General features: G+C 34.5%; 2 protein-coding genes across 14 annotated transcripts in view; one reads left to right on the forward strand and one right to left on the reverse strand.

Moving 5' to 3' along the window:
• Positions 1-3,876, reverse strand: part of LOC148229129 (uncharacterized) — a 91,753-nt gene extending 87,877 nt beyond the window's left edge. For all 4 annotated transcript variants that reach the window (XR_015811375.1, XR_015811377.1, XR_015811376.1 and 1 more), the window contains exon 1: positions 3,589-3,876. The gene's annotated coding sequence lies outside the window, so the exon portion shown is untranslated. The remainder of the gene's footprint in view (positions 1-3,588) is intronic.
• A 3,514-nt stretch (positions 3,877-7,390) lies between these two features.
• Positions 7,391-26,106, forward strand: part of Usp2 (Ubiquitin specific protease 2) — a 35,447-nt gene continuing 16,731 nt past the window's right edge. Inside the window, exons 1-4 of one of the 10 annotated variants that reach the window (XM_088197465.1) lie at positions 7,391-7,555; positions 14,564-15,349; positions 15,569-15,725; positions 15,801-16,927. In XM_088197465.1, coding sequence (XP_088053591.1) covers positions 14,780-15,349; positions 15,569-15,725; positions 15,801-16,927 — 1,854 coding nt within the window. In that variant the 5' untranslated portion in view covers positions 7,391-7,555; positions 14,564-14,779. Of the gene's footprint in view, positions 7,556-7,683; positions 8,009-14,563; positions 15,350-15,568; positions 16,928-26,106 lie in introns of those variants that run through there. The other 9 variants (XM_088197464.1, XM_088197463.1, XM_088197461.1 and 6 more) reach the window with 9 other exon arrangements.

The raw sequence follows: 26,106 nt of genomic DNA on the forward strand, positions 1-26,106 counted from the left end.
TGATTGTTATTGTATTTTATAATAATCATGTGATACCTAAAATATTTTTGAGTAAATGTATTACCACTCAATAAACTGCTAAGCACGAAATTTTTGCACATTTTTTTAGAAACTGCTGGTGTTTTAAAAATAAACTGTTATTTTTAATTAATAAGAAGTCACGAATTTTTTTTTTAGACATAGTTTCTAAATAGAGCCGGGAGATTTGTTTAAAAAATTAAAAAAAAATGAAATTGTAATAGGTTGCGTTTTGAGTTTTTTTTATGTGAAGTCAATTTATTGCCGACCACTTTTAAATATTAATTTATAAGTGGTCGGCAAAATTTTTTAAAATGACAAAATTTTATATTATTTCTTACAAATTCTACTTCAAAAATTTTTCTTTTATTGTCTTTTAATTTTGGTCTAATATATTTGGACTAATATACTTTATCAATTACCGAATTAATTTTTTTAGTATTTTTTTTCTTCAAATGTAGTCATAAGATTCTTCACTTGTAATTACAATAAAATTATAATAATTTATAATATTAACTAAAAACAGCTTATTATATTATGAATTTAAAATATTTTTTTCTGTTTTTTAGTATTACATATATTCGTATTAAATTATTTATTTGCCACTTATGAATATTTTACAATTTACAAATCATTATATTTAAAAATAAATAAAGCATTGATAAAGATGTCCAAAATTGTATTAATCTACCATAAGTTTTTTAAACGTGGCCGAAAAAATTAGGGATACTTTTTTTTTAAAGAAAAAAGGTTATTTAATTGAAAATTTATTAAACTTAGATCTAAAAAAAAATTAATTTTGAATATTTGTCAGCAGATACATTCTTTTTTACTAATGTAATTAAGTATTAATAAATGAAAGACTTGGGTTTGAATCTCATATTAAGCTTAGTGTAATTTAATTACAATTATTCGTATCTAGGAAGTCGTAATTATTGATTATTATACACTTATAATTCTTATTATAGATCATTACAGACAAGGTTTTGCTAGATTTACCTAATCTCACGTACGAATAGTATTATAATAATAAAAAAATAGAATCGAACGTGTCGTGCCTATGCACTATTGCAATTGATAGTGAATACCAAAATATATAATCATTGATTTTAACCTGTTGTCTTACTATTTATTTTATTTAACAGTTGTTGATTGTGTTAACCTCATTGTAACGCATTGGGATAACGCCTGTCATATTACAATGGGAGACTTACAGTGAATAAATATATATTAGTGATCTTAGTGGGTTTTAGAATTAATTAAAATACATAGCAAATAAAAATTAATTTTGGGTGTCGTTTTTCATACATTTTAGTCTATTATTATTCAATTGTAAATATAATTTTGAATATTTAGTTTTGGATTTGTAAGTTAGAAGCATATAAAACTTGAAAAAAATATACCAGTACCTTGGGACGCTTCTTGGACGTACCAAGCTATTGTCAATGTCTCGAAACAGTACTGGAAATACTGACAAATCATAGTCTTTGGTGACAGATCTATTTTTGATATAAAAAAATTTGAATCATTTACATGTAAATTCTACAGCATTGGCTTCATATACATATGTATGTACATTACAATTATAGACGGCTTTTTTGCTTTAAAAAGCATCAGCACATTAGTGTAAGTCGATGAGAAATAACCTTTGTTTTTAAATTTCTATCAAGTCTTGAAGATCGAAATTAGTGATTGTTATATAATTATAATTCCGATCGATAGTTAGGTTTTCCTAGGTCGTGAATATATAATATAAAAGTCTCTAATAAAGAGTTAAAATCAGCTCATAGAGAATATTTAAATTTTGTATGTTAAATTAAGTTAATCAAATTTAAATCTGATATGCAATATTTGCAAGATATGTTTTTAAAATTAAAAATTTGATTCAAATTATATTAAATAATGTTAATTTAACAATTCTATATGTAATATCAACTTGATTTCATAAGTGCTTGTTATATTTATAATACTTGTGAGATGCATTCACAAATATTATCTATTTAAAATACTGGGATTTCAAGATGGTTAATTTTATTTTTAAATCCTACCTTGGTATTTTTTTATTAGAACAGTGTGTTATTTAAAAATATTATTTTGATTTTTTTAGTCGCGTAGCAAAAATTTTTTCTGAACTTTATTTAAATTTTCCATTTTATTAAAAAAAAATGTCACAGCCCAGCTAGAATTTTTCTTAAAAGCTTATGAATATAATTTAAATTACACAGCTAGAGGGAAAAATATATATATTTTTTATAATTTTTATATTTTGGTTTGTATTTTATTTTTCTAGGATGAGGTTCGATTCTCCTAAAATAGGGGAGTCTAAAAGGGTGAAATCGGAGTCGACATTTTTTTGTACCGACTCCGCAGCCCCGCCCATATGTGCAACGTGCCTATTGCACGAGGGCGATCGAGATTTAAGGGCGGACAAACTGAACTCTTCTTCCTATAGTCCCCATCACAATAAAAAAACTCGCAAAATGGACTAGAAAGTAATTAATGGAAATATTTCAGGGCAAAAAAATACTAAATTTTTTCTGAATTAAAAATTGAGCATATGTATAAATAAAATTTACTTGAAAAATTTCAAATACATACGCATATTATAAGTAACAGCGGTACAAGAATAAATATTTGCAGGACGCCCTAATTAATTGGCGGTTTTACATTATTTACTTCTACATAGATTACGAAGTAATGAGAAATTAATAATGAGCAAAAAGTGAAAAGTCTTATAGTCTACCGTATTTACTTTTTTTTCTACACCAAGAAATAATTATATTTTATTAAAAAAATAAAACATTCTCGCAATAATTATTTCATTTAAGAAAAATGATAATCTTAGAAATCCATAGTCTATATATGTATGTTCGATATATTGTATAATAGTAGGAAGAACCGAAATTGAAAATTTTGAGCACTCTCTTTGAAGTCCTCTTTATATCTACTATACATTTACATATATAGGAATCGTTTTAGCAGCCTTTAATTGATCTGAATACATAGCAAGTGAAAATGTTTTCTTTGTTAGATTTCTTGTTTATAATATAATATGTAATTTAAGGGTCTGGAAGTGTTCGTTTTTGTTCAAATTTTGTATTTGTTTCTTTAAAGAAAATAAGTTAAAACTCAATTTATCTTTTTTTTCTCTGATGACAAGAATTTTCAGAATCATTTGACTAATGCAATACTAAGCATCATACATCACAAAAGTATATTTAATCGGTATATTTTTAAATGACTTCACAGTCCTAAACGTAAATATATTCTAAACGTAAACGTAGTAGAAAAATTTATATTTATTGAAAACTAAATAAGTTGGAAATAGATTATTATTCGTTGGGGTGATCTGCTGAAATTTAGCGAGGCTTAGACCAAAACGCAACTAGTGTAAAATATTAAGGACAAAATGCCGGCCATTTTGCGCGTATTCAGTGGTAAAAAGTTTTGATTGTTTATTTAAAAAAATCGGCCTAGCAACGCGATAGTACGTTAAATTAGGTGGTTTTTCAGAGGAAAAACGCCGTTTTTTAACGGCGGGATTTTCGAAACGGGAAAATGGGCACTCACCGGGGAAGAGCCGGAGGTCGGAGGTCGTAGCGTGCGAATCCCGTCGGCCGGCGGCACGTCGCGAATTTAGGCCTAAAATTCGCACAGCCGTCGGCGCCCGCGCCGCTCGTCCGCGAAATCGCCGCGCCTCCGCGACCGGCAGCGATTTCAACGGCGACCGATGAAAATGGCGAACGCTGACGAAAAGACGGGATTGCCGCCCTTCGTAGATTCGAGGGGCGCAGGCGCGCGTCGGCACCCCCTACGCACCCGTCCTCGACTCGGCGACGAGCCGACCGGCCGCGCAATGCCGATCGCCACACCGGAGAGGCATCTATCGGCGGCGGCCATATTAGCAGCTCCCTGCTTTACCGACGCCGGCGTCCGGTTGCGTTCTCGGCTATGGTGGAAATTTCGATTTACTCCCCTATTAAATTATTAAAAATCCAACAGGAATCCAATAAGATAGAAAATATTTTTATTTTCAATTTCACAAAATATCTGAAAATCAGTCTAATAATCATGTCAAGGTCGCAATTGGACATTGCCGCATTCGCGAAGAGCGAGAACGCCGCCATTTTGCCGCGCGATCGACGAGTTAGAGGGAGACGGGCGATTCGATGCGGCAACGACGTACATGCCCGACGATGATTCATGTCGTTTTTCGCAAAATATCAAATTACAGAAGCAAAAATCGCATCAATTGCAATAAATTTTAATTCGTGTTTTAAATACGTATTCATTTTTAAATTTGCAAAATTTCTCATTGTCGAATCATTCTTTTTCAAATATTTCAAAAGTACATCTGCGCGCGAGAGCAAAAGAGAAAGGTAGCTGTCGAAATCATGCCTGCCGACTCAGTCAAACACGGCGCGCGCTTGTCATTGACGTTCGGTGTGGCAGCTCATAAAAATATTTTTCCCAACTCGTGTCAAAATATTGCGAAAATGCAATAATTACTGGTAATACCGAGGTGCAGTATCAGTCTCGCTTTCTACCTGGTTATTTTTGCGCTTTTTTATTTATAACTGTGGGGGGTTCAACCAATGTCCATCAAGAGAGTTGCAAGAGCAAAGGCTTAGTTAAACAAAACATTAATGAAATCGTAATTTTGGAGTTATAAATTATTACAAATTAAACAACATTTTCAAATTTATATTTTGATTTATAATTTATCAATATATTGAATAAAAGTATTTTTTTAAAACTTATGTTACCATATATAGAAGCAGCCCGTTGGTTGCATCTTTCTCCAATGTTTCAAATAGAGAAAAATGGATAGATTACTTTTTATTGGCACTAATTTAATATATTACCTTTTTCTTTTGGCCTCGAGGCTCGGGAGAAGTAGCGAAACCACTTCCACAGAAAAAACAATTTTTGAAATACGTTTTCATCATGATTTTTATCACTAAATTTTACAAGTCAGAACTTGACTTTTCTTCTACTTTGCTTTTGTATTTGAACACATGAGAGCTCAGTAGAACTCGCACCAAGTAAAGCTACTTTGAGTACCGAGAAATCAGCCGCTTTTTACGTCAAACCTAGTCCAGCTAAGAAGTCCGATCTTTAAATTGGAAAATTGAAGATAATGCGATGCAGATAAGACTACAAAGACAACATAAAACTATTGCAAAAATATTATGTGATTAAGTAGTTATGTAAATAATAGCGCTAATTTTAGCGCTAACTTATTTCTGCGTTGCAATATTCATTTAATTTCAAATACATAAAATAACACTGAATAGTGCCATATTTACTCGAGCTTAGTGCTTGTTATTATTATTTTTCACTCGTATTTGTATCCACGTCTAAACAAGTACTAAGCAATAAGTAAATCTGGCAAATGCAATTTATTCACCAAGCGACAAGCAGCTATCCCCACCACAATTTAAATGAGCACTTATCGTAACTTGTCGCTTGCAGAGTTGTCTAAGCAGCCGCGACAAGTGTTTAGTGACAAAAGAAAAAGAAAAAGATCCAAAACTCAATACGTTCTGGAAGTGGAAGTGTTACGTTGCACTCGCCAAACATACCATGGCACAAGAAGATGGACAGTTTGTTGAGAGATTTGGACGAAAAGCGAACAACTATAAACAATGTAAATAATAAAAAAATATTCTTATTTTATTTATTTATTTAAAATTAATGTAGGATTCTTAGTCCTCTGAAACTAATCTATCATTCTAGATTGCCACGAGACTTCACCTGCATTTATAAAATATGTCGTATACCTTTCTCTTATGTCTCGGGTCATCTTGATGAGTGATTGCTACTTATATTGTCAATACTTGGCAATACAATTAAATTCTCCTACCTCTATAATTATTCTATAATTTATCGATATCTAGATGTTCATAGTCAACACACTTTCTTGTCATGTGGCTGAAGTTTTTCTGATCCAAGTATGTAAAGTACATGATGTAAGAACAATTTTATCAGTAACCAACAAATCTATATGAATGGCTTTTTCAAATATTTTGAAGCGACTCACTAAAATATCAAAAGCAATCTCGACGATTCTTTGAGCCCTTGATAGTCTATAATTTAAAAAAATATGTGGGTTCGTTATTAAAGAACTAGGTTTGTAAGGTTTTAACAGATACGTCTTATGTAGTAATAGTTTGTCTGCGCTTGGATATTAAACTATGTTTTAAAAATACTATCCCTACTCGTAAATGAGTGTTAGTCAAAGTATATTCAAACCGAATTTTGTTCAAAAGAAGGGCACAAAAATAATTATCCCTGCTTTTGACGTGGATTCTAAACAGGAACGTCATTTAGGAGGGGGGGGGGAAGTAAGGTCATTTTCCCCCCTTGAATTTGTCCAGAAAATGCATGTTATTTAATTAAATACTACAAATTTGAATGTAATCGAAATATTAAAAAAACAACCACTGAATGACCAAATTTTGCCTTTAGACGCATGCTTAATAAAAACAGCACGGTTACCATTAAAAATAAAATTTTAATTTTAATCAATAAACAATTATTCAGACATATTTTATCATATGGTTGCTAGGAATGGGTACCGCATCCACGCTTTTGTTTTTCAATATCAAAAAATTAAATATAAAAGTGTACGAATAGTATACACTACCTACACATTTTATACTACTATATTATATTTTAAAAATAATATCCTTGTGTTTGTCAAAATGATTCCAAACCGAATTTTGGTTAATATAAGGGTGCAAAAACAATTATTATCTCTCAGAAAACAAAAATTCACGTCAAAAGCAGTAAACGTTAAATATGATGTTTTAATATTCCACTGCTGATATATTGTTGAATTTGGCCAGAAAAATGCATGTCATTTAATGATATATGATAGATACTATGAATGATAATGCAATGGAAATGATAAAAAAACGACCACTAACTAACCAACATTTGCGTCCCTGGAAAAAGTTGAAATGACGTCCTTGCCACTCGGCCAATAAGTCCAAAATCTTCATCATTTTATAAGTTTGCTTGAAAAATGGATTCTATTTAAGTTAGGTGACCGGACGTCTTTATTTAATATAGATTATCCTCCTTTTATCCTTTGAAGTGAAATGTTTTAGTTCCTGCAGCATCCTTAAATAAAAAAATCGCAGATGACATTTTTTTAGTGTCCTCTTTTGATATTTTCCAAATATTGTTGCCTTACCTCAGGCGGCTTCCATTACTAAATTAGGCGATTGTATTCGTGTTTTTGCTTAGATTTTTAAAAAAAGTTTCTAAATGGAATTTAATCAGAATGAAAATTGTAAGAAGCGATTCCCAAACGTCAGATAGAAATTTTCCCCATGGGGAAACCGATTTCCCACGCGGCAAACTCGAACAGCCGCTGACGTCACGCATGCCTCGGCAGCGCACGGGGGCGCCGCCCGCCCCGCGCCCCTCGACCGCTGCTAGTGTCGCGCCCCAAGGTACGCGCCGTTGAAATATCGCTTCCGAGTGATCACACGCATCCGCCATCTTTTAATTTTGAGTATCGATTTTGGTGGGTTTTATTATATTCGCGTTGGAATCCGATACGGCCAGCGCTTCGCGCTTCGCGCCTCGCGCCTCGCGCCGAGAATAGCGATCGATCAGCTGACGGGCGATCGACCTTGAGTCGCTTATCCGACCAGTCAGGCTCCGGGTTCCGCTCGGTTCGCCCGCTGCCGGCTATTTCGGTACGATCGATCAGCGGCGGAGTTCGCGCCGCACGAAGAGACCAGTTCGGAGCGGGCGCCCGCGAGCGCTGCACTCGCAGTACCCGAACCTTATCGGTTATCGATCGCCGAAATCGCCGAAATCGCCGATCGCCGGCGAGGAGGTCGTCCTGAGCGGTAGTGCCTCGTCGTCATGGTTACGCGTAGCGCTAGCCCCCACTAGGTCACAAGAGTGCAGTGATGTTCTACTCTAAAACCAAATATGTCTTATACTTATAAATAAAAGTGACTTTGACTAGGTCAGTGTAGCACTAGCGACTCGATACATTTTTTAACTACTATTTCTTGTCAAGTACCTATATTATCCGGAAGAAATGGGGATTTAGATAATAAATGTATATAAATATTGTTGTTATTGATTTTAGATGCCAATCTTTGTACATTCTTCTCAGAACTATTTCGGGGTTACTACTATTTTTATTGGTTAAATTAATTGTTTCGTTCGAACCGGATAACCGAGGTTATACTGTGCTGTGATATTTTCAACAACCGAAATCTTTTTTTTTTCATCATATAAATGAAATACAACGAATCTAAAATGCAACAAACCCAGAATTTTATTGTCGGCATTTCTACATAAATATGTTTTCAATTATACAAAAATTCCTATATTAACTTTTTATTTTATTGATCTATCACACGATAGTCTATTTATTTACATAAAAATACAAAAATAAATATCTTTTAAATGACCTCATTTTCATTTTCACAAATAAACTATACACCTGACTCCATCGCTTAGGCTTCTACACGAATATTGCTCTTCAGCTCAAAAAGAAATCGAGGCTTATTGACAAACGCCTTTTAAATAAAAATAAATCTGAAGCAGTAAGCCGTTATTACTGTCACATTCACTATTATAGTGAGACAAAAGTCACTTTACTATTCAAAAATCAAATATCTTTTTTTATTTTTATTACATGATATTATATTGTATATAGTATGAAGATTACTTTTATATACACAAAAAATAATATATTATAAATTTTAAAATGATCTCTATAACTACACACATGAATATTCTATATTTCTCCTTAGCCTAAGAAGAAATTGATTCTTATTGACAAATATTTCTACATTATATGTACAGGAAATAATCAAATTTAAAAATCTTTAAGTATAACTTTTTTATGAAAATCACACATACATACATATGTATATGCTTGTTTTCATCGTACCATATTTTATTGATAGTATCCTATACATATGTAAAATAATATGTTATTCTGAAAAAGTTATTCAATTTTTGAATAATAAAGTGATTTTTGGCCTTTATGTACTTTCTCGTTGATTATCAACAGTGGTCTATCATTAATCTTTTGACAAAATAGGTTATACAATCTTTCACAATTATACTTTCCGAATAACGGACAGAATAACGCAGTCCGTTACGTCCCAGACTAGTAACTCTGGGGTTGCGAGTTCGAGCCCCGGCAGTGGCACTCAAATTTTTATTTTTAAATAAATGTGACATTTGTAGATTATAAATTATAATACAATTTATAATTAATAATATATATATGTCACAGATTCCCAGACTTTCAGTCGGGTAGTTAATACTTGTGAGTATTATTATGACCGACTTAATCAGCAGGTATAAATTTGCCCCGTTGTAACGCATTGGGCTTAGGCTTGCCTGGTTACAGCGGAAGATAAAAGAAAATCACTCCATATTTCATCAAATACTTGTAAATTTAGACAAAGTGCAAGTCAGAGAGCTTAAGAAACGTCCTATTAAAAAGTGAAAAATTCTAAATAGTTCTATTGTCAGTACATTTAAGTATGTATATATTATACAAGTCAAAATTCACTTTACTTTTTAAAAATATTATTTTTATAGATATTTTCATTATTTTTTTATTTTTCTTTTATATGATACTCAATATATTATGGAGATTATTTTTACATATTAAAAAAAATAACCTCTAAAATGCATACATAAATATTGTACTTAAACATAAGAAGAAATCGATTATTATTGATAAACATTTTTACATATCCTAACAAAAATAATTCTAAAGCAGTTGATATGCTTATTATTTCTCAATATTCATGAAGCACAATATGCTGATATAGCTGGTTAAGCATCAACACATTTTGATGTGTAGGCGATTTCAAAGAAATATGAGATTATATTATATGAACCTCAAAAAAAAGTTAAATATTTTTAAATAATAAAATGACTTTTGATCTTTATGTATTTTTTTGTTAATTAATGGAAGATTCTCTGTGGATACTTGTTCTTAGAAAAGGCAAAATCTCTAGTTTTAAAGTAGTGCTTATTTTATGCATATGACGCAGTTTCTATTGTTAGAATGTCAAAGAAATGTGAAATTATATGAACTTTCAGAAATAGTTATTTAATTTTTAAATAATAAAATTACTTTTGCTGCTTAACAACACTAATTTAGACCTATGCGTTTTACTGTCACCGGGCGATAAAATCTTGTAATGATTTTTTCTTATAAAAACTCTTAAAACACTATGCTATTGCCTAAGTGCTAATGTCTTATAAAATGAGATAAGTCGATTCTTAAATAACATTATTGACAGCACTTATACATACACATGTTTAATCAATATTACACAGATGAGTCAAAAGTAGCTCTTACAAATGTAAGAGCTACTTTTATTATTAAATGGTATATTATTTTTATTTTTAAATAAAAATAAAATACCATTTAATATTTTATATGATATTCTATGGAATGAACCCAATCCTAAAATTTCCAATCCTGATCTGTTGTACCATATTGATGCCAACACATTCCAAGTGTTTTCTCTACATCATGAATCACATAATGTGGATATCCCTGGTAATATTTATCAACGATGTGCTATACACGTTTAATGTTTTTCTGGACACGACCTGAGCTTGACTGATCTTTGCTTCTGTGAAAGTCGACCGAATGTCAATATCGCTAAACTTCCATCAATAACATATTTCCCAAGCTTCTATTTATACCATCTAAATAAAATAATATATAACTCTGTAAAAGATATTTAATTTTTAAACGATAAAGTGACTTGGCCCACCCTATGCTTTCTTGTTGATCAACAACACTGCTCGTTGTACTGTCAATAATATTTTGACTAAAATCTGTCATATATAAATTTAATAGCATTAGTCTTAGTTTACGGATATAATGTTTTTTTTATAGTAAATTAAAGTTGTGATTATCTAATAATATATATCTATTACTCTCATTCTTGCAAACAAATATAATTGAGTGGCACCCAAAAATTTAGTTTCTTTATAGAATCATTGGGTTGTAAATTTCGTAGAGAATAAAAACAGGTAGTAAGATTTTACTATGTTAATCGTTAAACGTAGCGTTTTATTGAAATTTTCCGATTTGAGGTACTCGTATATTAAAATAGTTAGTTAGCCTTGAAATTTGACTCGAACGAAGTTTGTATAAATGATGTTTTTTTATTATGAATCAACAGACCTTTTACTAGGTCAGGAGTGTAGGGATTTATGTGTCTGGGTCAAGGGTGTTCCAATGAAAAATTTCCGCCTTTAAACTGTTTTGAATTACTTTGGAATAATGATGGTGTAATTATGCACAGAGTGAGTCAAAATTAAAAATGTAAAATATTTTGTATTTAAAAATCCATTGTAAGTAAATAAAATAACAAATCATAATGTCTACGCAGCGCGACTGTAGTGAGGTTTTATTTGACGCAAAATTAAAAATAAAATACTAATTAAAAATAAAACGTTGAATACAAAATAAATAAATCAAACGGCCATCCTTATCTGATAGATTACCCCAATGCGTCACAAAGATTCCATTATAAATGAAAAAATATTGAAAACATAGTTACACCTGTGTTTATTTTTTATATACAACGGTTGTTATGATATGATCGTTTACAAACAATCGTTTCTGGTATAAACAGTAGATTTTTAGAAATCAAATTATCGAACGTCGACTTTAAACTATTTGCTTATACTAAAATAATACAACTTCACTATATTCAAGGACACTTTACAACCTTAGTAAAAGTCCAATACTCGGAGATAACAACACTAATCAGTGTTTTGGTAAATAAAGTCTTAAATTAATCATTTATCTAACAATGTCGTAGCTTATATTGACGATTTCAACTTTTTTTACACCAATTTCATATTTCGACATATCCGAAAGCCTCAATGACACTGTTTAAGTCTGTCAATTGCTAAATGACCTTCCGGTCTGCTGTCCATTGCCTGTCGCTTGTATTGTGACATGAAATGTATAATAGCTCATCAGTTTTTTTTAGATTATCCTATTTTCTAATGCTTTTTCACTAAACTAAAGACTATTTTATTCACATTTGACATCATCTAGATTCTAGATGCTTTGCAAGGTCGTGCAAAATTAGGTAAAACCAATTATCAAGAGAGAGTGGTAATTTTCCAAATTGTCGACCTTGTGCGATTATTCGTGGATTTTAATAGGTAATCTATCATAAACTATTAAGAAATACCACCATTCAAAATATCTGACATATGTGCAAGCTTCTGTAAAAGTGTTAACTATTATATGTACATCACCTGAGATACTTTTTGTTCAATATAGGCATCGGATTTTGCGTTTAGTGAGTCACATGTATACATATATGCTTATAAAATATGTTGAAGGCAGTCGGATGCTTGTGTGTCATCATAGATCAATACGTTACTCTAATTTGTTAATTATTCAACCGGACCAGACATGAAATGACTAATTCTAGCGAGACCTTGCTACCAAAACAGATACCCCACCAGTCTGCCCGATAAGTTTGAACAGTTCAGTTTGTCCAGTAAACACTTTTGTATATGTTTGCTAATCTTCAGGTAAAGGATCGTTTTGTTGATAACTCGATATAATTTATATTTATAGTTATTATATATCATAGAAAAACGCGCCACGTTCCAGCTACTGTTTACTCTTGAATAACAAAAAGAAGATTCGGCCAACTGGCGCGGATTCAGTCAAACATTTCAGATTTTATTTTTGGTTTGCTCTTTTATGATGCATATACACACTATCTAATTATAAATTTGGCATTTTTAAAAACAAATTTTTAATTATAAATCAGGTGAATGAGTTTGAAAATGCTTTTGTCATAGTACGTCTGTGATTTTTTTTAAATTATATTTAAAAGTAGATTACAGATTTGTTTTTCATATACAAAATATATGCCAAAATGTTCTCTTCGCTATTCTTATAAATTAAATAGCTCGAGGACACTGCGCTTTGTATAATCACTTAATGCGCAATTCGTAGTGAATACGCATTTCTTACTTGCTTGCCAAAAAATTCAAAGTAACCCTTATGAAATATAAAGTAATAATAGTTTTAATTTTCAATGAAATTTCTGCAGAGTATATTGGGGTATGAATCTCTACAGTTGCGTCGACATGTATGCATTGTAGGAGTTTTATGCAATATATATCCTAGGAGACCTCTGTTTTAAGTAATAATGCTTACACTTTAAGGTATTGTAATTACTTGAGAATTATATATGAGAAGTCTTATCACATAAATCGCTTACTTTGTATCAGTTGGTATATAGTAGGCAAGTTTTGAAGTTAGACCTCTCATATCTTGTCTTTAAAAAATAAATGGCTACCTTTTGCCGTTGTCAAGTGTCACATTCATCATTTAACAACTATCTGTTATCGAGGGAATTCCCGTATAGCTTAGGTGGAAGTGTCTTAACCAGAAATAATTCCGTCGAAAACAAGCAGGAATGAAGGCTTAGTATGCGCGTCGAAGATGCTCGGCTTTCTTATGAGGAGCGCGTGTTAATTTTAACAATTTATTGCCAATTTTTGTTCTGTACGATACGTTAGCTCGTAACGTCCTCATTGTCTCATGAGGTCCAACAGTACACCTTGTTGTTATTGAGGATTCAGAGAAAAAATATCAGATATCTGCGTATTTGTGCTAGGCTTAGTGCTAGGCTTTGAACAAATTTTTCGTGACGACTTTTTTTAGCTGTCCCAACTTAGAGCTTCATAAATATGGTGTCGATGCCTAGCATTTTTCAGCCGCAGACTGAATGCCCTAAAGAGTCGCGATTGCGTCCCTTCGAGGCGGCGGTGCGCGTTCATCGTCTTTAAGATCTTCACGACCAACGTGAATTCTGCCAAACCACTTAAAACTGGCCGAACACACTAACGTGCACGTTGCGCATCAATTCGTACGTGGCATTTTTTTGCCGAGTTTAAGACAATTTAATATTAAGTAATTTTTTATGTTGATTTATCGACCCACAGCAAAAATATACTGTCATATTTTTGCCATAACTTATAAACCAGAAGAGCCAGCGCCAAAATTTTTTCAGTGGTGTCAGAACCTAGACCTACAAAACGCATGCCACAACTAAGAAATGGCGCTACTAGAACCGTAGATATAAAACTAGTCCTCGCAGATATGGGGCAGACGGTGCATGTGTCTATAAAAAATGTTATCCTATTTTTAACTAAATTTCGGGCGGTGTTAATCTGTTCTTAACTGGTTATCTAAATTTATATTACTATTGAACTAAACGACTGTTTTTTCAACCTCTACTTTAGTAATCATAGTGTTTCAAAACTACCTGACCTTATCAAGTTCATCGGTTTAAAAGCTCGTTAAAAAGTGCTACTCCGCGGATTCCCATGTGCGCATTGCTTATCTAATAATAATTCCTGACGCGCGCGTTTGCGTATATAATATGAATTTACAATGAAAAAATATGCGTTTTCTATTCTCGGACGTAGGATAATGCGGTCTGCCAAAAGAAGCAAATTCCTGACGTATGTCGTTTGTTTACAGGGGACATGCAGTGTCGAGGGTCGCTTTTCGGTCGCCTTGAACTTTACGCTACTATAATGATCGAATCCCAGCGGCAACGGCGGCTAAAAAAATAAAAGAAACATAGATATTTTTATATTGTAAAAATCTCATAATCTATTTATAAATATTAAAATAATCGCGCACTGCGTCGCACGAATTGCCTTAAAGTATAGGTCGGTTTTTAAAGTCGCCAAGATGCCCGCGTCGAGCACCTCCCTGTCTTCGACGGGGTCCTATCGCTCCGCGCTGAGTACCACTTCGCTGGACAGGCCGTACTATAACTCGTCGACGGGGTCGTACATGGCATCTCGGTCTTCCGCGACGTATTGCAACCGAAGTACCAGTTACGCGTCGGGGAGTTACAGAAGTCGCCTAGCGTACGACGGCGACAGCGTCGGGTTGCGCGAAAGGAAGTCTACTTACACCACCAGCGAGTACACTAGGCGCACTCGCGCGCCTAGCGTGTCCGACTCTGATTCTGGAATCTCCGGAGTGTACGCGACCAGGTCGGAGAGGTCCACGTCGAGGTCGCGCGATGCCTCCGCTTCCCGCAGCGAGTCCTCCAGGACCACCAGGAGCGATCCGCTGCCCAGGGCGTACGTTTCCTCTTCGACCACAGACTTATACGAGAAGTACTCTCCCGCGAACTACATCCCGCTGTCGCAGAGGCTATCTGGATCGGTGACCGGCGAGACCGCTCGCTCGAGGCTTTTGGCGAGCGACACTTCCAGACCGCCACGGAGACTGCGCCCCCAAGATGCCGAGGTAAAGATCCCCCGCACGCACCCCTCCGCTCCTCTCACTAACCCCGAAAAGCGACACGCCACTAACAACGCCAGCAATAGTACCACCGTAGCTAAACCGTGTGCCGTCGTCCCGCTCGAGTGTGCCACTAACGCTTCCGTTCAAAGAGCTCGGGAACTAACAGACGCGGCCAACAATTCAGAGCCCGCGAGAGTAAAACGCGATGTTGAATGTACGCAGAAGCAGAGGGCAGCGCGCACCACCGACTCCAGCTTATCCAAGACCAGAACCACCTCGTCCACCGTCATCCCCAGGGCCAGGTGGTCGCCTTCGTGGAGCGACAAGAGATCTACGCAGTCTCACAACGGACACTCGTTGCCAGTCGCCGACGACAACGGTAACGATCTTCAGCTCTCCGTAACCGACATACGTAGAAAGTTCGATCCGAAGATGACGGTTACTAAACTTCCAGCTAGGGACCCGGATCTATTGTACAAGACGGCTCACTCGAGCGATAACATATACGGCGCGCTGAGGAATCTCAACGGCAGCGTTTCGTCGCTGGTGGACGAAAAGCCAGTGCCAGTCCACAGGCCGATCTCTTCCGACAAGTACTCGAACGGAACTACCGGGAGTCTCAAATGGGAGTTCCCATCGCACAGTCCGAGTCCCAACAGAGAGACCAAAGCGTCGGATTCGAGCTACGTGATCAAAAAGCCAATCGAGCCCATAAGCAAAATCCACTCCGAAGGAATTAAGACTTCATCGCTGAATTCCGTCAAGAATCAGTTAAACGCCAACAACGTCATCGGTAAAATCTTAGAAAAGTCCACCACTATATACGTTGGCAACGGCGAAAACAAGAACTACGAAGACGCCAAGAGTGACAGCGGAAACGTGCTATCGATCGAAATAGGAAAAGAACAAAATGCGATCAAGCAATCGAAAGATACTTCTGATGAAAACGCCAAGAAGAACCACTCTTCTGAAAGCTTCGGAACGGAGGGCAGGTCGAAGCATACGTCAGATTTTGCATCGTACATACAAATATCGTCACCTGCGCAAACATCCACATCTCCTACGGGTCAGAAAAGGTTCATTCATAGCGCTTGCAATGGAGATTCCAATTCATCGGATGATTCCAGTCCAGATCAAACGTCAGTGTCCAAGGTGAACGGATACGAAAAATACTCTAACGACGTACAAGACAAACGCACCGTGCACTTGCTCAGTCCAGACGAAGACGGCACCAATTTGAGGTATATAGACTCCGAGCCTAGCTTGGATAGCGACGGAAAGCTGTTCGTAGACTATAACGGAAGAGACGACGGTCATTACGAAGAGCAAGGCTTCGAGAACAAAACGTTTGAACACGCCAACGGACATTTATTAAGGTCCAAACTTAACGGAGTTATCAAACTAGCGGACGATCTGTCCAACGAAGACGAAGACGACGCCAGAAAGAATAACGATTGCAACTCGAACGACAGGCGCTCCAGAGGAGATAGCAGTAGTCCAGCGCCTGAAACTCCACTAGCCAAGAGAAAATACAGAGAGATCAACGGTGAATCGGGATCGCTCTACCAGATCTATCAAAACGTGAGTATGCACAATGTTTCTCTTTAAGAATCCACAGTTTTGTCTGTTCATTGCATTTGGAATTGCGGCGTAAGACCGTCTCGCCAATCTCCATACCGTAGTCAAAACAGAGTTGCTAAGGTAGTTCGATTATTGTAAAAGACAGGATAGGTTGAATCGTGCTTGAACAGTTTTTCAAATCAACCATTGAGCAAGCAGAGCGTATTGCCTAACAATTAAGGGTTTGCTAAGTAGTAGTAGATTAAATTGAGCATAGTAATAGAATACAATTTGTTTGTTTTTCTTCTCTTTTTAATAGAACAATTAGTTATCCTTGATCCAGTTAAGTGGTGCTTCTTAAGACTGTCTCTAATGTATTGCAAAGTCACTTGCGTAGCAAGGCCTATCCGAGATGATTCAGTGGTACCTAGAGACAGATGTATACACTCACACATGGGTGCACTGTACGTGGGCCACTGAGGAGACGTTGGACGCCGACCAAGATTTCTATTTCTACGGACACGCGGAAATATTCTCTGCGAACCGTTCAATCGGTCGTCCTATAGTGCTTCTCTTTCGTTCATACGTTTGCACCACTGTATTATTTCTCTCAGACGCGTTTCCCACGCGTTCTTTTCTTTTTTATGCTCCTTTCTTTATTTATTTCGACGCGCGCGTAAATATGTCGGTCATTGCTTGGCGTCGATTTCGCGGCCGCTGGTGAATTTCTGCGCGGTTTCAATATCTTGAACTCGGGGTCGCTCGAGTTTCCAGAATAAAATGCTCTTTCAGCCGTTCGCAATTAGAGTGTAGATGACCCAAATCTGGCAGTCGTTACTAGAATGTATACGTCGATTCTCCGAATCATCTAGCAAGAAAGATAGTCTCGAATCCGCCTCTTAATTTCCATACGTGTGTTTTAAATTGACACATTCTACAGTAGGAAATCGATTTGCACGCCCACGTCTATTCGCACCAAGGCAACATGTTCGATGTATATTTCAATGTTGGGAAATCCTCATTCATTAGAATGTTTTTTCACATGCCTTTTTAAGACGTGCAAAGATTCATTCCGTGTTTTAGATAAGTTTGTAAGTTAATAACTCTACTTACAATGCTATGCTCCTATATTTAAAAATGTATTTAGAATAGAAGAGCCAAATGTACTGGGATTTTTGCACCTCGCAACTTACATTATTTTTATAATCTCCCAGTTGTATCTTTGCTTGAGATTTACATTTCTTCAGATGGTTTTTTAAATAGATTTATTTTTAAATATTAACTATTGCAATGGTACTCATAACCCAACTTCAAAATGTTTATATTTGAATTATATATGTACATACATATGTGTATATGTGCATATATTCGATGTTAAAACCCTTTGGACGCGATAGTCGACTACAGTCGCTCAATTGATTTTTTTATCTCTTTATGCAAAAATCAGTAAAAAAAATGTTTTTAAGAAAAAACTTTTTTTTGTGAATAAACATAAAATATCATTTTAAATAAATTAAAATTAAAAAATCAGAACATTTAAACACAGAACCTAAGTAAAATTTGAATTTAAAAAAAAAAAAAATTATATTTATTTTTGATTAACGCGTCCAAAGGGCTAAACATATATTTAAAAGTAGGTTTTCGTCGCGATTGCGACTTATTGTTCAATATTTCGGCAGTGATAGACATACTATGATAACGAATTTTAAGAAAACAAAACTTTTCTTTGAATTCGTGATTATGCTAGGTCTATCACTGTCGAAACGTCAAACAAAAGTTTTAAGAGCGACGAAACCCGCCTTTTAAAATATATATATGGAATATAATGTTTTTTTGAGACATGATAACTGCTGTAGTAGTCAGATCGCCATATTTTTTATTAATTAAATTTAAATAAATTTTAATGTTTATTAATCATAACGGTTTTCGAGAACATGATATTTGCTGTAGATCAGATATTTATGAAACTTTTTTTTAATAGATCTTGTGAATATCTCAACAAAATTCGTGAGCCAGTCTGATCCCCTATTTTGTTTCAAAATGACGATTAGTTAAAAAAAATAGCAGCTTGTTTCAAAATAGCAGCTATTCTAAAAATTATTGAAATTGTAACTTTGCTTAACTAAAATCATAGAGGAAAAAGTTGTAGTTTAAATTATGAAACTTTTTTATATAGTCCTTGTAAATATCTTAACAAAATTCGTAAGCAAGTCTAATTCGCCATCTTGTTTCAAAACACTGTTTTTCAAAAAAAAAAAAAAAAAACGTAGCTTTGTTAAAATACATCCTAGACAAAAAAGAACTGTAGCTTGAATCAGATATTCATGAAACTTATTTTTTTACTACTCTATATAAAAAATAAATATCACAGCGAAATTCGTTAGTCAATTTGTTACGATATATTGTTTCAAAATGGTGACTATTATATAAAAAAATAATAAGTTTAATATTTTTAATTTGCTATTACAGCGGTATTTATGGATAATATATTGTTATGATTTTTTTTCAAATATTTCAAATAATTTCGAATCATCCAGATAGATTCTTCATCTTGTTTCAAAATTGTGGTTTTTCAAATACTGCTTGAAAAATCCTAGAAAAAAATAAAAAATATTCTATAGAAACTGAAATGAAATAAAAATTCTTTCATTATCGTTCTGTTCTAATATTATTTCAAATTCAAACTTCGTTAAAAATTGTAGAAAAAAACCAAAGATGTTATGTTTTTATATATAATAGATAAAACTAATTTTTGCGACTTTTGCCAGACGGAATTTTTTATTAAATTTTAATGTTTACTCACCGTTTTTTAATTATAGTTCTTATTGCTTTAGAGTAGTTTTCAGCATTTTCAAGTCCCGGAAGTCCTTAGCCATAGACAGTTATGGGTCGAATTACATCTGCCACAATTGCAAAAGCGGTGTCACTTTTGCGCGTTAAATCGATAGCTACGTTATTTTATGAGACATATCTGAGCCAAATTGGCATACATTATACAAAAGTTTGTGCACTTGTGGCCCAATTTTGAAGAATATTGTAAAATTTCTCGTTACGCGGCTAATTAAATCTTATCTTTTTCTTCAATTAAAATGGCAATCTAAGCACTGCTTGCTCTTTTTTTAATTATATTTCACGATAATGCCGATATACATCCTCAATTCGATATCGTAGATAGAAACAATGCTTATGGAGTGGAATGCGTATACTATTCAACTCTTTAACGACTTGAGCAAGAAAATCTTAATGTAAAATGATACGCGAGTCCGATCCGTCTCACTCCAATAATGCTCTCCGCTAATTAGAGTTTATCGCATGACCAGATAGCGTGCGCGATCTTCTATTTCAGCTTCTGGAAGCTGTCGACTTTTGCGAGGGGGTAACGAACGCTTCCAGAACTCGAAAGTCTTTCTTCCTGGTTCAACTTTTGTCTTCTGGCACTCTTAATTCGCGACAAAGCGGCTGTTTATTATTTTTGGAACGTATTATGACATTATATTTAGAGGGAAAGGCATCTTTCTGGACCCAGAATTCGTCTTGAATCTCTTCTTCTGTATATCTTCGTCATTGTTTTGTTGTATGTGTGTGTATGTTTAATATGTAATGACTGGCGTTGTCGCTTTGTTTAGATGACAATTATTCGCACGTTGATATGTAGCTGATTGTAAGACAGTAGTGTTTGTTGATAGTTGCTTCTTCACGTATTTTCCCATGATATTTATGGCATTCGAAGACCGCAGCACACTGTAGTATTATATTAGCATGTAAATTACCATAAGTCGGCATGCCTATTTATCTAAGAAACACGCGAGAGATACTACTTTCACGGTTGTTTTGAATGACAAGGGTTGATTTATATTATGTCTGCAATATAGTTACTCTCATATATGAAACATGAACTAAACCAAAGAAGTTTCATTTCATAACGTACAAATCCAAATACGCTGCTAGATGCTCTATATTGATTTCATTACATAATTTCCCATCTCTGCGTTACTGTTGTTTTTCTTCCATACCGCGCTATTATTGCATAATGTGCCAGTGTCGAAAATGTCAAAAAAGTGCATCAGACCTCGAATATTCTATTCCGGTATTCGTTATCGGGGTAAATGGGACGTCTGGTCGTCTACTGCCGGGTCACAGTATAATTAGTCTGAAAAGCCGTTGCTTCTAAATTATTTTTGACGGCGAACAACGAGGAAGGTCTTCGATAACTCGATTTGTGACAAAGCACCAGACGGCTTCTTTGCCTATGACTAAAAATGTCGCATTTATCGATTAGGGTAATGGCAATGCGTTGGAAAACTCGGAGACGCTAAGGTCTCACATTAGAAGCATACTTATAGTGAGATATAAGTTTTTCTTGCTTGTATCTACTTCAGATTCAAGGGTTTTCTGATTAAATTGAATCTTACTAAGATCCTCATGAAAGTCTCTTTTTATACACAATAAAACGGCAGTGGCTGTTTTTTTTATATATAAATTGAGGAATTCGGGTGAATGCTTAGCTGATTCAGATTGATTCGGTTAAACACTCACTATTCCAAGTCAAAAGCGAAGTGGTACTAAAGTTCGGGTGGATGTTCTTGACGACTTTGAGAATTTTTTAAGCTAATACCAATAATCCAGGGCGGGACCAGACTCTTTGTTTTTATCTAATCCATGTCTTTAGTACATATAACGGAGCAACAAAACCAGTACATTGGTGATATCTTCATTGCCTTGAATGTGGAGATGTACTTGCTCGGCAAAGATAATTAATTTTGAGTGCAATTGCTTTAGAACTGTTAAAGAACATCCATCGGATACGGATAACCGTTCTTTGTTTGTTTATGATTTTTGTTTGAATATATTTTTAAAGAAAAAGTGCAACAAATGGTTGAACATTTTGTCAGAGCAAAAGTTTTGAAAAAAATCCACTTTATCTAAAGAAATACGACAATATTTAAAAAAAAACACTTAAATCTTAGATTCGTAGCAAAAAACAGTTATGAAAATAAAATATAAAAATCATAGCTCCGTTAAAAATTACTGAATTTTTGCCGTCAATACTTTGCTTATAAAAAAAAACTAATAAATAAGTAATTATTATTGTGGAAAATAATGTTTTTATTTTATTATTTTTTTAAAGCAATAGTAGTAAATGGTTAATTATTTTGTTGGATCAAAAATTTAAAAATAAATGGTAATTAAAAATAAACTAAGAAATTATCTTATATTTTTATTTAAAAATATTTTATATTCGATTTTCGTTTTGTTGGAGGTCCACCTAGCTCAGTGGTCGGCAAACTTATTGGCCGAAGAGCCAAATATGTACATTACAACGATTCAAAATAGTTCTGAGAGCCAAATCTGTTTTTTAATTTAGTAAACCTTTATTATAATTTTAAACCTTCATTAAATTACAGGTACACTGAATAAAACTTGATTTCACACTTAATAAAGATTTATTAGTTGATAAACAATAATATGAAAGTAAGGTATCCATAAATTTAAATCATGACAATGACTGACAAACACTTAATGCAAACAATGTCCTTGCATCTCCTTGGAAAGTTTCAGTAAGTCAGGTTTATATGTTGTTGTTTTTAATTTTAGGCATGATTCCAGGTTCTCATCAATAAGACAACTTTTCAGTTTACGCTTGATAAAGTTCATGCTTGAAAAGGTTTGTTCGCATTAATATGTAGAACCAAAAAGGGAAAGAACAGCAAACGCAAGTTTTTTCAGCGGATCTTAAGAGTCAGGAATACTATTCCAAACGTTGAAAATGATCATGACTTCATTCTCCAGGTCTTTCAAAGCAGACCACTTGTGTTGTGAACTAAGATCACATTCGTTCTTCTCCGATATTTCCAAATCAATACAAAGACGTTCAAATTTGGAGCTCCATATTTTCTTGTTTTTTAAATCCTGCAATTATATTTCAAAGTTACTAATGTCAATGCCAAAAGGAGAAAATTTCAACTCAGTTTATTGTAGCATTAAGAAGATTTTTGACGAATGCTAAGGTCGCTTTGAAACCTGCTGAGAAATGCTTTCCTCATATTTAAAATTGTTGTTTTGAAATGGTGTTTGTCAATAGAGGAATTATTTTCTTGGCGATGCTTCAGCAGGCTCGGAAAGTGAAACAATGTTTCCCTTTCAAAATCTTGAGCAAAAGCGTTTTAAAACGTTCCCTCTTGATAACCATCGAACCTTGTTATGAAGCAGAAAATCAGCGTACTCACTCTTCATTTCAACTAAAAATTCTCTGAATTGACGATGATTAAGAGCTTTAGCTACAATGGAGTTGATGATCGTGATCACTAATCCCATAACTTTACTAATTTCTTCCGGAAATATCTGCGCACAAAGCGCTTCTTGGTGAATAATGCAATGATAAACCAATATCTCGTAATTATTTTTTTCTTTCAAAATGGCAACAAACCCTTTTCTAACGCCAGTCATACTTTTGGCCCCGTCTGTAACCGCCAAGTACGCAGATTGACAGCTGTCATACTACTACGCTGCGCTGCGCCCCTATCGGACGAAACAGATACTACGTCAACGCTCACGTACACATTCAACGTTGCATGGAAAGGACACTCGACCAGAATTAGCGCCCGGGCCCGTGGATATTTGTGCCAGAGCCGCACTCAAGGAGCCAAAGAGCCGCATGCGGCTCCGGAGCCGCACTTTGCCGACCCCTGACCTAGCTGGACAGTTAACGCTAAGGTCATTCAGGCGATAACTTTAAATTCATGAAAAGGAAATAGTAACGCGTTTTGACAAAAGGCTATTAACAATTAGAGAATACTCAATACCATAATTATCAGAGATTTCACCATTCTGTCGGCATCTGCCCGTTAACCGCTCGTTAAGCACATAAAGACAAGATAAAACAGTTTTTCGGGATACGATGACTGTCGTAGTTAAAATAGACCTTGTAAATATCTCGGGGAAGTTTTATAGCCAGTCTGATCTGCCATCTTGTTTCAAAATAACGGCTTTTCAAAAAAATAATCGTGTATCGTTTAAAAAACCACAGAGAGCAAAAATGTTAGTCTATATTAAATATTAAAATAGAAAAAAATAATGCGGTTTCTTTTACTTAATTTCTCTCGACTAATTTCGTTAGTCAGCCTAGTCCGCCATGTTGTTTCAAAATGGTTATTTAAAAATTCGTAGCTCCATCAAAAATTACTGAATTTTTGCTGTCTTTGAATGACGATTTTTTTAGACCCATAGTTTTTGTTAAAGTCTTTTTCATTATTTATTCTCCTTCTTCTTGTCTTCGATGTTTTTGATGCCATTCTCGTGGCATTGCGACATAAAAATTATTATGAAAGAAGCATTCTTTCATGTCAAATCCTGACACATTAATCATATGTTATTGAAACTTTTCATTGACATAGCAAAATCAATGAGAATTATAGATTCAAGTCTTTTGAAGCGTATGCAGATTGCTAACGAAATAAACATGGTGCAACTGGAATCATCTTTGATTGTCCGACATTTTTCTTGTTTTTAAAACCATTTATTGCAATAACTTAACTTTTTTTTAATAAATAGCATTGAAGACAAAATTATGGAAAACATTTTTTAGTTTTAACATTTATCGTACAATTATGATTGTGTAAATTTTTGGCGGAAGAGAATTAAGAGCGCATTGTTCAAGCTTATATACCATTTAATGGCGTAGCTAGAGGGGGGTGGACCGCCCTGGGTGGCACTTGCTTAGGGGCGACATTTTCGCGATGGAAGGACCGTTCATGCAGCGTGGTTTTTAAACTGAATGCGCTAAAAATAATAGCTAAGTTGAATATATTAAAATAATAAACAACAGTTTAACAAATACTGGTTTTATGACCCGGCTGGTTATAAAATCAGATATTCTCCATTGTTTGTTTAAGTCGAACACGAGCTAAAATATAAGATATTTTATTGTTTTTCACATTTTTTAAATGCATATATTATGTGAAGAATATGTAGCGTAGCTGTGAGAAAGGGGGGGGGAAGGGTCCGCCTCGGAAAGTTTTGGAATATTTAAAACATATATAAGTTAACAAATTTTGTATTGGATAATTGTATGGGGGGGGGGGCAAAGTAAATGATCGCCCCGAGCGACACAAACCCTAGCTACGTTATTGAAAAGTGCATCGTTCCTTTCAGTCTTCGATCGTCTGGCCAATGCGATTTTTCGGGGCAGAAACAGACTATTTCTCACTGTCTAATAAATATCTTGACAGACTATCTATGTACGATGATTTTAAAATTTTCTTTCTTTCTCTAGCATGAACCATCAATTATATTAAGATCTCACATTTATCTGAATCCGTGATTACTAGCCTTCGATCATCTTTGCTCATTCTTAACTAATTAAATATGCAAAAATTGTTTCAGAACGTTGGAGATAATATCGTCATTATGCTTCCTCAACAAAGTAATTATCATGCAGTTATGCATGTAATATCACGAATAGATATCAATTCAGTATCTTCTAAATCTAAAGCACGCTAATTACGCAATTTCATGACCGTGATTCAGTTATCGCGAGACTATTCAAACATAACGTAATCCTTTCCAAGAGTACATACCGATAATAAGATTTGTGACTTAGGTATTTAGTAGCAAACCGAGTGCAATTGTAATTTTATAAAATCGAACCACATTCATTGTTGATTGTATGACTTTGTACTTTCGACCTTTTAATTGTATTTTATAACTACTGCAGTTAGTCGACGTTTACTACTTACTATATATAGACTCGATCGTACGATTTCTGTTTATTTAATTATGCCAACAATGACTTGTTATATAGTGATTTGCGATAGTGAGCTGTCGTTTAGAACGGAGGAATGCTATCGTTAATGGTAAAGATTTATACTAATAAACGTAGCCGATGAATAATTTATGGCGAAGATTTCAATCGTTATAGTTATGGAATGTGCTAATACTGGATTCTCAATATACTATGGAACTAGCTGGTTCAACGTCCTTAGACGGATCATTTTCGTAGTTTACAGGGGTAGGCCCGTCACGCGTAGCCCATCGATTCTGCGAAACGTGGTCTTGCTCACTTTTTCTTCCACCCACCCCTTTCTTTCGAGTTTCCGCACTCGCGTCATATATCTTTTCTCGGGACTGCGTCTTTGGCGACAGCCGGTCGTTTGCGAAAATTATTCCTGGTGCAAAAATAATGACTCATGCCAGAAGAGGCG

Source organism: Plectrocnemia conspersa, unplaced genomic scaffold, assembly GCF_051122295.1.
Source record: "Plectrocnemia conspersa isolate PC_06_02 unplaced genomic scaffold, ASM5112229v1 ptg000011l, whole genome shotgun sequence".
Classification (NCBI taxonomy): domain Eukaryota; kingdom Metazoa; phylum Arthropoda; class Insecta; order Trichoptera; family Polycentropodidae; genus Plectrocnemia; species Plectrocnemia conspersa.